Source organism: Macrotis lagotis, chromosome 8 (assembly GCF_037893015.1).
Source record: "Macrotis lagotis isolate mMagLag1 chromosome 8, bilby.v1.9.chrom.fasta, whole genome shotgun sequence".
NCBI classification, from domain to species: Eukaryota; Metazoa; Chordata; class Mammalia; order Peramelemorphia; family Peramelidae; genus Macrotis; species Macrotis lagotis.
The window spans coordinates 19590648-19602390 of record NC_133665.1 but is presented as its reverse complement, the minus strand read 5'-3'; the positions used below and the strand labels follow the sequence as shown (position 1 = coordinate 19602390).

The 11743-nt window shown below is 37.8% G+C and overlaps 1 protein-coding gene across 1 annotated transcript; it reads right to left on the bottom strand.

Annotated features, from left to right (window-relative positions):
- Positions 1-1913: 1913 nt before the first annotated feature.
- Positions 1914-8956, bottom strand: LOC141495134 (uncharacterized). The gene is given in 3 exon segments (XM_074196118.1): positions 1914-2071; positions 2073-2710; positions 8921-8956. Coding segments are annotated over 3 exon segments (741 nt in total). The 3' UTR covers positions 1914-2004.
- Between the last annotated feature and the right edge of the window lie 2787 nt (positions 8957-11743).

The window sequence follows — 11743 nt, the reverse complement described above, 5'->3', positions numbered from 1 at the left end:
CTAAACTATTACCCAACTGAAGGACATTTACTTGATTTCCAATTCTTTGCCACCACAAACAGGGCTGCTATGAATATTTTTGTACAAGTGATGTTTTTACCCTTTTTCATCATCTCTTCAGGGTATAGATCCAGTAGTGGTATTGCTGGATCAAAGGATATGCTCATTTTTGTTGCCATTTGGGCGTAGTTCCAAATTTCTCTCCAGAGAGGTTGGATGAGTTCACAGCTCCACCAACAGTGTAATAGTGTCCCAGATTTCCCACAACTCTTCCAACAATGATCATTCTCCTTTCTGGTCATATTGGCCAGTCTGAGAGGTGTGAGGTGGTACATGATTTAGAGCAGTTTTTCATATGGCTATGGATTGCTTTGATCTCCTCATCTGTAAATTGCCTTTGCATATACTTTGACCATTTGTCAATTGGAGAATGTAGTCAGCCAGTTTTTTTAATTTAATATTTATTTATTCTCATTTTGTACAATTTTATTATACATTAATAAAATATTCTTGTTTAAGAGTAAACAAAATACCCCTCCCCACAAAAATATAGACTCACTTGAGCTATAAAGTAGAGGGGAGAGAAAAAAATTAAAATTAAAATTAAAAAAATAATAGTAATAATTGTAGGTATGGCCAGGACGGAGCACCAGCCCAGGAGCCAGGAGCACCTGAGCCCGTATCTGGCCCCATACATCCAACAATCACCCAGCTGTGTGATATGCAAGCCACCCCAACCCCACTGCCCTGAATAAACCAAAAAAAGAAAAAAAAATATCTAAAATAAAATAGTAATAATAGTAGGGGCAGCTGGGTGGCGGACAGAGCACTGGCCCTTGAGCCCAGAGCATCTGGGTCCGAGTCCGGCCTCAGTCACACAACAATCACCCTGCTGTGTTACCCCAGGCAGGCCACCCAGCCCCATTTGCCCTGGACCCCCCCCCCAAATAATAATAATAATAAAATGTGCTTCAGTCTGTGTTCCAACACCACCAACTCTGTTGTGGGTGGATCACATTCTTTATGATAAGTCCATCACAAAAGTTACTTCCATATTTTTCCACCATTGCCATTGCTGATTGCAACTCCCTCCTTTCGTATTTCTCCACTACCATGTACTATATTTTCTCCCTCCCTTCACTGACTGTGCTGTAGGGTAGCTGAGTGGCGCAGCAGACAGATCCCTGGCCCTGGGTCCAAGAGGCCCTGAGCTCCCATACCACCCCTTAGGCATAGCATCCACCTGGCCCTATGGTCCCAGACAGGCCATCCAATCCCAGCCCCTTGCAAGAAGTAAAAAAGAAAATTCATTATATCTGACCACTCTCCGCCACCCCCCCCATGGTCCATCCTCTCTTCCTTCATTCACATCCCCACCCCTTCCCCCTGTCCCCCCCCTCCTTCTTACTCCAGATGCCTATACCCCATCAAGCATATATTCTGTTTCCTCTCCTAGCCACCTCTGATGAGAGTGAAGATTCCCTCATTCCCCCTTGCCTTCCCCCCTTCCATATCATTGCAATAGCTCATTGTAATAAAGAAAAATCTTATTATATGAAATATCTTGGCCTATTCCTCCTCTCCTTTTTCTTTCTCCCATTACATTTCCCTTTTTTCTATTGACTCCATTTTTTTTTCTTTAAAAATTTTATTTAACATAGTGTTACAAAGGTGCTTGAAAACAGAATCTTGAAGAGATTTGGCTAAATTAGCCAGTTTTCATGAGCAGTAACATGATGCTAATCATAACTTTTTTTAAAAAAAAGAAAAGAAAGTAGTGACCTTGTTAAAATATCCCATTAGTCTATTTTTTCCCATCCAATAATATGCACACAACTTCTAAACCTACTTATTCAAACTTTTTAGTCATATCTGTCAAGCTAAGAACACTACATGTAAATAGCGTTCTTTGGAGAAATACTGAAAAGAAAAATTAAAAGATGTATCAGAAAATCTTGCTTGCATTTTTGAGAGGCTTATGTTCTTAAACCCAGATCTCATCATTCAGCACCATATTCTACAGGTATTATCCTTGCTACCTGTAATGATTATATTGCCTTTATAGTTGAAAGCACTAGAAAATTTCATCTGTGTGGCCTTCTAGAATCTGGAGGCACTGTCCTGTGTGAGAGTCCCATATTCTAGCTGTTTTATCAGAGCTGCCTGTCAGAAGACGATTTCCTTGAGGATTGAAGGAAATCTTTGAAATTTCACCTTCCTGACCTTCTAACTTGGTAATACATTTTCTTGTAGTGGCACAAAAAACTCGTGCTGTCCCATCAGCTGAAGCAGTTGCAATAAGTTGTCCTGTATAATCAAAACAAATATCTAATATTTCACCATCATGACCTGTTAAGGTTGCAGTGCATTTCCCATTCAAAACATCCCAGAACATACATGTTTTATCCATAGATCCTGTTAAAATTAGAGAACAATCCCAGTTGAACAAAGCACTACTGATCTCTGCCCGATGACCTATTAAAGTATATATCTTCCTTCCAGTCTTAACATCCCATACAGAAACTGTATGATCAAAGGAACCAGTGATAATTCTGTTTCCTGTGGTATTAAATGACAATGAGATGATTTCAGCTGAATGTCCACTTAATGTGACAACTTCCTCTCCATTCTGAATATCCCACAGTTTGGCTGTAGTATCCATACTTCCAATAGCAACCAATGTACTTTGAGGGTTAAATGATAGGCACACCTTAAAGGTGAGGTGGGGATTGAAGTTTAGAGTACAAAATCTATTCTTAGCAAATTCATTTTTAAATATATTGATGTTACTATTGCTTTCTATTGCCAAAAGCTATGATCTTTCCTTAGTCTATTGACTCCATTTTTACATCATATTTTAACTTCAAATTCAGCTTTCTCCTGTGATTCATCTATAAAAGCTCCTTCTACTTGCTCTGTTAATTGAGAAGGTTCATATGAGTATTATCAGTGTCATTTTTCTATACAGGAATATATGCAGTTCATCATCATTAAGTCCCTCATATTTTCCCCTTCTCCTCCAATCTCTATGCTTCACCTGAGTCCTGTATTTGAAGATCAAACCTTCTGTTCAGCTCTGGCCATTGCAACAGGAACATTTGAAATTCCCCTGGTTCATTGAAAGTCCATCTTTTTCCCTGGAAGAGGACATTCAGCCTTGCTGGGTAGTTGATTCTTGTTTGCATTCTAAGCTCTTCTCCCTTCCGGTATATTATATTCCAAGCCCTATGAGCTTTTAATGTAGTTGCTGCTAAGTCCTGTGAGATCCTGACTGCAGCTCCACAGTATTTGAATTGTGTCCTTCTGGCTGCTTGTAATATTTTCTCTTTGACATGGGAATTCTGGAACTTGGCTTTAATATTCATGGGGGTTGGGTTTTGGGATCTCTTTCTTGGCAGGATTCTGTTGATTCTCTCCATTTCTATTTTGCCCTCTGCTTCTAGGATATCAGGGCAATTTTCCTGTAGCAATTCTTTGAAAATGATGTCAGGGCTCTTTTCCTGATCATGACTTTCAGGTATTCCAATAATTTTTAAATTATCTTTCCTAAATCTGGTTTCCATATCAGTTGTTTTTTCAATGAGATGTTTCACATTTTCTTTTAATTTTTCATTCTTTTGGTTTTTGAAGTATTAAGTCCTGATTTCTCATAAATTCATCAATCTCTCTGAGTTCTATTCTTTGTCTGAAGGATATGTTTTCCTCAGAGAACTTTCTTATCTCTTTTTCCATCTGGCCAATTCTGCTTTTTAAAGCATTCTTCTCCTCAATAACCTTTTGAACTGTTTTATCCATTTGACCTAAGCTGGTTTTTAGCATGTTATTTTCTTCAGCATTTTTTTGGATTTCCTTGACTAAGCTGCTGACTTCATTTTCATGTTTTTCCTGCATCTCTTTCATTTCTTTCCCCAGTTTTTCTTCTATCTCCCTCATTTGATTTTCAAAGTCTTTTTTGAGCTCTGTCATAGCCTGAGCCCAATTTCTGTTTTTCTTGGAGTCTTTAGATGCAGGAACTTGTGCTTCCTCATCATCAGATTGAGTGTTTTGATCCTTCTTGGGCTCACAGGCAAAATATTTCTCCATGGTGTTCCTCTTGTTTCTCTGTTTGCTCATTTTCCCAGCCTTAGCCTGTTTTGGGGGTGCTTCCTGAGCTTTTGGGACACTCCTACAAGAGTCTCTGTGTGTGAGTCTCTGTCCTCCCTCCTGGTCTGTGAATGACCATAAGCACCCCCTTTGCCATGGGACTGAGGTGGGGGGGCCTGCTGTTCTATGGGGGGTGCCTAGACTGCAATCGAGATCTGAATGTGGTCAGAACCCCAGAATCCTGTTCCAGGGGCAGAGCTCAGCAGTCTCTCTCTTCACTCCCCTCCCTAGGTTCAATGGGCTCATGCCCTGGGGGCTCCTGTTTACGGCTCCACCTGCTTCTGTTTCTTGGATTTGGACTGCCTTGGCCATGCTGCTTGCTGTGTGCTTCATATGCTCGCTCTGGCAAAGGTCCCCACTGTTCCCCCAATTTGTGCCTGGTGCTCTCTGGGGCGTAGATCAGGAAACTCCCCTGCTGCTGTGAGCCAGCCTCCCAGCGCCCTGGGACTGCCTCCTGGAGGCTGAAGTTCTTTCGCTGTGGTGAGCCACCCCTCTGACAAGCTGCCCCTCCCACCCCGGGGAGCAGAGCCTTCCTGCTCTTTTCCAGGTTACCTTGAGTAGGAGAACTGCCTCACTGGGTCCCTCTGTGGGTTCTGTCTCTCACAAATTTAGAATCCTTAGTTTAGAAGTTTTATGAGAGAGCATCTAAGACATGATCTTCTCTTGTCATCTTGGCTCCACCCCCGTAGTCAGCCAGTCTTAAGCCACCTAAGTGAGATAATGCTAGGGTGCTGCTAGGAAGATCTACAGTCCCAAATACTCTAGTCTAGATCCTTCAGAGTTTCCAAGTTTCCTCCTCTGACTAAAGGTAGAGTGTTTCTCTTTCCCACCCAAGTGCTTCCATTTCAAGGGATTTTAGTTAGAACGTCACACTCCAATTTTTGAAATCCTCAGATTCTAGCTGAATTTATGTTTTTATATAGGATTCATAGGACATAATGCAGTCTCCCATCCAATTGGAATAAAATTTCTGTCTGACATCATTATCAAATAACTTTCAAAGACTTCACCCTTAGGCCTATGATTAAAATTATTTATTTGGTATCTTACAATTTATTCATTTGGGTTGGGTGACTTGATTGGCACTATTATAATTGCCTTTTCAAACAGAATTATAATTAGATTTGACAAAAATTTAATTTTGTCAGCAGAAGACATTATGCTAGGCAATGAGAGTACAAAGGTGAAAGATTTACTCTCAAGCAGATTGAAATCTAATAAAGACAATATTTACCAGTGGGGTGGCTAGGTGGCACAGTGGATAGAGCACTGGCCTTGGAGTCAGGAGTACCTGATTTCAAGTCTGGCCTCAGACACTTAATAATTACCTAGCTGTGTGGCCTTGGGCAAGCCACTTAACCCCATTGCCTTGCAAAAAAAAAAAACTAAAAAAAATTTACAAGTTAGGATGAAACAAGATAGATTGTGATGAAGGTAAAAGAAAGATCTAGACAAAGTGTTATAAGAAAATTTGAGAGGGAGAGATCACTTTCAGCTGGTGGAGTTGCAGATCTTTTTCAGCTGGGGGTGGCAGGTTTAGGAAAAGGCTTCACATTTACCTGGGTTTTGAAAAGAAGAGAAGAATTCAAAAGGCAAAACTAATGAGGACATGCATCCCTATAATGAGGATATACATCCAAAGGGAATCAATCAACAAGCATCTTATGTTGAACCCAAAGAGCAAGATGGGAGAACAGAGTTTGATAAGAGTGGAGATCTTTATTCCCCAGGGACTGCCTGGGGATGGAATAACTAAATCAGACAGTACCTGAGTGTATAGGGGATAGAGTTTTGATAGTGTTTTTTGGTGGGGGAGTATACTGAGAGCACGCAGGATTACAGAAGCAAAGATCATCTTATCATATGTAAATATGAGGTTCCATATAGACAGAAAGGGTCTTTATTTGAACATATTTCCTGAGATGGGGGGGGAGTCACATATTCATGAGCTTCCCACAGGTTGGAGGAATTTACTATCTTATTTTTCCAGTCACATCTGGGGAAGGGGGAGGCAGTCCTAGAATTTAACAGATACAGCAAGATAATTAGCTTGATGAGGGTGCTTTGTGATTCTTCAAACAATTTTATGATATATCCTGGATCCCCAGGTCAAGTACTTGAGTACTTGATTATTTTCAGACCCAAAGGCACCTGGCCAAATTTGTATTTCTAAAGAATTCCTCAAGGAATTCTGGGCCCTGAGGATGTCAGGACCCCTTTCCATACAGGAATTTCACAAACATTGATATTGTACTTCACTTACTATATGCTAAGTGAAAGGAAAGCAAAGGAAAAATAAACAGTCCCTATCCTCACAGAATGTTTATTCTATAGGGGGGAACAACATATACATAAAAAGTACATAGAAGATAACCTTTGTAACCCCCAAAAGCACAAAGATCCAGGGTGGAATCATCCAGTATTGTGAGGAAATGCATGGACTAAACAGCCCAGCAACTCCCACAAAAGCCTTTATGTCAAAGGCAGCAGCTTTATTACACAAATAACATAGAAAAGGGAACAAAGAAAAGCCCACAGATAATTGTTGAAGAATCCCCCAAGTCCATATGATCTCAAAATGAAGAATATTGGTGGTTCCATTTGAGGATTCCCCCTCTGGTTTCTGTTCTTCTGAGTTCTCAGGGCTTGACAAAGTTTCATATATGGTACTCCCATGACTGTCCTTGGTCCCCAGAGTTTTTAGCAGCCACTAGTGTCTACTCTGACTGTTAGATAGTTCTATTTTCTTTTGGTTCCATATGCTCCTCTGCTCTCTGGATTCTTACCCTTTTCTCTACTCTCAGTCATCTTTTTTCTCTTGAGAAGATCTCTGTTTTCCAAGGTTTTCTCCCTCAGTAGGATTCTTCTGAAGCTCTAAACCATGTTATCCCCACCCCCTTTGTGATCTAGTATTAACTTGATCCTTATTGAAACCACATCAGCAGCATGGTCTAGAGGGCAGAGAGCCAGCAAGACCAAGCTTAAAGTCCTATCTCTGACACATTCTGGTCTCTCATTCCTCTAATCAACTCTCTGAGACTAAAAGGTCCTTCACTATACCGGAATTTCCTAACCTAGGAAAACCTTATATTAGATTTAGCACTCTTTCTGGGGCTACTTCCTCCCTTCCACCAAGGAGCAGAAGAATTCCTATCCCTAATAGCATTTAATTAATACTCTATATCCTGATAATACTTCCCAATCCAGATGCTGCTCCAGGGTAAGATTTTTAGACTTAGCCCCAGATCAAGTTTAGAGTACAAGGCATCATATCTTGTATCTCTAATTCCCAAAGTAACCCAATATCTTAAGTTTGGGTAAAACTTGAATCCTTTGGCTTATATTAAGGCCCTGCTAAGACTATATGTAGTGGTGTGCTTGAGCTCGGAAGGACTCCTACTGGTTAAATTTTCAGTGTAAGCATTTACCTCAGAAATAGCAAAGGCCACAAATCAGTACTTGATTTATTGTTTTGTTGATTGTCTAGAAAGTAATAGAGAAAATGTAAATAATGCAAATGAAACTTTAAAATGTGAGATGCATACATTCCTCTTCCTTTCTCTTTTCTCTTCTTCCTTCCTTCCTCCCAACAATTGTTAAATATTTACTAACACACCCCTAATTCTATGAATGTCTTTGTAGCATTCCACTTCATAGTAATACGTTTTGATTAGGACTTCTACACCCATGACAATTATTTTGAATAGTTTTAAATTTTAGAATATTTTTCCTGATTTCAGACTTAAATTTACCTCTTTTCAACATTTTTGGGGGTAGGTAGAGTTGGGGATTGACTCCAAGTCCTAAGACCAGTCCTATGAATTTATTGAATCTCAGTGAGGAAACTCTCTACCAAGGCAGATCAACCAATACTTTGTACCTTCTATACTTATAGAGGTTTTTGTTTTTGTGTTTGTTTTTTGTGAGTCACTAAGAGGTGTAGAAGCATATTAAAAAACTTTTATCATCTTTTCAACTTATAATATTAAGAATTAATATTTTCTTTTTTTCCTTTTATTTATTTAAGGCAATGGGGTTAAGTGACTTGCCTAAGGTCACATAACTGGGCAATTAAGTGCCTCTGAGGTCAGATTTGAATTTAGGTCTTCCTGACTCCAGGGCCAGTGCTCTATTCACTCACCACCTAACAAGAATTAATATTTTCTTCTGGTTAAAAACCACTTTCCAGGCCTTTCCCTTTAGGAAAATGGCAATGACTAAGGTGCAAGGAATATGAATTGGGGGAAGGGGATAAACTTAAAACAAAAGTATCTACTGTCTAGTTAAGACCGGTGTTTCCCTACCTCCCCAAAGTGATTGGTGCCATGAGTAGCTTTCCATTCAAGCTTAAGCTATTGATAAACAAGAAAAGGACCTTTCAGTCTTCCAGGGCAAATACCAAAGGAGAACTTCACTAGCTTTTATAGATAAAATGATGTGTTCAGGAATGTTCAACTTTTATTGTAACATATTTAAATGTTTTCTTTAGTCAAGATTACATAAATGTTACTTCAAATCCTCTAGGGGTGGGGAATGTTGTCCAAAGGCATGAGGGAGAGGAGAATTATGCCAATTTGAGTATTTCTCTCTCTAAACTGCAAATATTTAGATTTAGATTAATGTGTTAAATTAATAAAAAATGTTTGTACTTGCACCTACAACAAAAAGAAGAGTATTCTTCTTCCAGGTGACATTCCACCACATACTTTAAAATAACTAAGCCATTCACTCTAAATATTCTTTTTGCCAAGCTAAACATCCCTAACTCCTTCAATACCTCCTCAAATGACATGAAGTCAAGGTCTTTCACCATTTCGATTGTCCTCTTTTAGATTTTCTTTATCCTTTTATTGTCCTAAAATGAAATGCCCATAATTGAATCCAGAATTTGTCCTACTAGGCCAGAATTTACTAGGACAATCACCTCCTCTGGTCTCAAGGCTATGTCCTTAAAGCAGCCAGAGATCCCATTAGCTTTTCTGACTCCTATATCATAGTATTGATTTATACTGCATTCACAATCTAATAAAGTCGTGAGACCTTTTAAAGACAAATTATTACATTACTATGGTTTTTTCATCTTGTACTTTTAAAATTGATTTTTTTAAAACACAAGAGTAAGAATGATTTTCTTTTTAAAAAACTTGTACTTTACTTGATTTGACCCAATGTTCTAATCTGTCAATATTTTTTTGAATCGTAACTTTGTCACTTGATGAGGAGATTTCTTTGATAAGGGTTTGACATCCAAGAAAGAAATAATTAATAGATATGCATGTATATATAGACATATGTGTCTATATATATTATATATGCATATATAACCAAAAACCATTTCCCAATAAAGAAGTGGTCAAAGAATAAGAACAAACAATTATCAAAAGAATAATAGCAAACTATTAACAACCATAGGAAAAATACTTCAAATTACTAACAAGAAAACCAAATTAAAACAACTCTGAGATTCCATCTTATATCCTGCAAATTGGCAAAGAAGACACAAAATAGTAATAATACAGTTAGAAGGGCTCTAGTGCATTATTGGTAAACTATGAATCAGTACAACCATTAAGGAAAGCAATTTGGAATTATACCAATAAGATAACTAAAATGTATAGTATCCTTTGCTTGAGAGATTTCGTTACTAAGCTTATGTTGTAAAGAGACTTTAGGATAAGAAGTCCCCATATATACCAACATATTTGTAATAGCTCTTTTTTTTTTGTGATAACAAAGAATTAGAAACAAAATAGATACTCGTCAACTAGAGAATGGTTAAACTGTGTTTATATGAATGTAATCTGTATTATATGAATGTAACAGAATATTACTGTGCTTTTGAAAATGACAAATGTAATGATTACAGAGAAGCATGGACTGATCTACATGAGTTGATGCAGAGTAAAGTCAGCAGAGACAAGAAACGCCTGAACTAACAGAAACTTCAAAAAAAGTTCAAAAGTGACCACTGCAAAATTGTAAAGAAAGTCACATTATAGATAGGTAACATTAAGGCAAATCAAGAAATTGTTAAGTTTTTGGTAGAGTTAAAGTTCCAGCTGATGTCTGAATAATTGAATTCTCCCATTACTGTTAGGATTTGTTTCTATGTCATGCTTGTGATATGCTTACTGAACTCACCTACTTCCTTTTTTTATTCATTTTGTTTATCACATAATCTGATGATCACATGCACACACAAGTACAGACAAAGACACAGACACAGACACAAACACACACACACACACACACACACACACACACAGGTAAACATACAGGATCACTAGGGAATGGGTTTCTTTCTGCCTCCATTGTTACTTAAATATTTTCCATGATACTTCCCTCATTTGATTTCTTTTGAAAAAGAAATGCTGTTCTAAAGCAATATTTCATAGCTCAGCCCTCCAAGTCTTAATAATATCTATTAAATCAAATTTGTTTCCTTGAATTGGGATAGTTTATTACTTGTTAATCAACTAGAATAAAAAAGGAAGAGAAAAATTCTATTCCCTTTATTAATAATCTCCAGAATTGAAGCTAAGGTTTCATATGGACTAAGTAACTTAGGGGTGTTGTACTAAACTGGATCATTTTGGTTCATGTAACCACCCAAGAGTTTTCACTGAAAACATCAGAATTTGACTCATTAGGATTTCCCTAGGGGATATTAGAATTTGGTTTATGTCTTGTTCCCTAGAGAATAAATGAATGAAAAGAATAATAAAAGCTAACATTTATATAGTGTTTTGAGGCTTACAAAGCATTTACAAATATTATCTCATTTTATCTTTACAACTCTGAGATATAAATGATATTATTAGGCCCATTTTATATGAGAAAAACTGAGGCAGGTAGAAACTAAGTAATTTGCCTAGGATCACATTGCTAATAAGTATCTGAGGCCTCAGCTCCCAGCACTCAAATTGGGCTTTATTACACCCACAAGAAAGTACAAATGACTAGCACCCAAGCCTATAAACAGTCAAAATACCTCTTGCTCTCCAGTGACCTGTACCTCTTCTTAGGAAGTATACAGTGCTCCAGACTAGGTTATTCTTGGTAGGTGCCTCAACAAGGGAAGATAATTAGAATTATTAATGAGTTCACCTCTATTATGAGCTCTGATTTATAGCCTCTCTGACATAAAGTGCCTTGTCTTTACACACACACACACACACACACACACCCAGGGGGATAAACACACAAGATCACTAGGGAATGAGTTCCTTTCTTCTAGACTCGCACAGTTCATATGATTCATAATTATCTGTGAAGAACATGTACTTGTTTGATCTTGCCCCAACTATATAGTACAAGTATAAAATCAATGTCTTAGCTTTTCCTAAATTCTCATCTTAAATTCTTAATTACTGATGTAAGTTGTGTAGTATAGGATCATCAAAACTGTACAACAGAAAAGGATTAAGGCACTCCCCCCAAAAAAAATGGTTTCTTAGGAAATCCAATAGAATTGAAATAACCTAAGGCAACTAATGATTTTTGGTGGCAAATAATCATGAATCTTACTTATCAAAAGAAGTGAAAATTTTTTAGTTATACAGAACTGTTTATTGTCCAAAATTACCATAATTTCAAATCC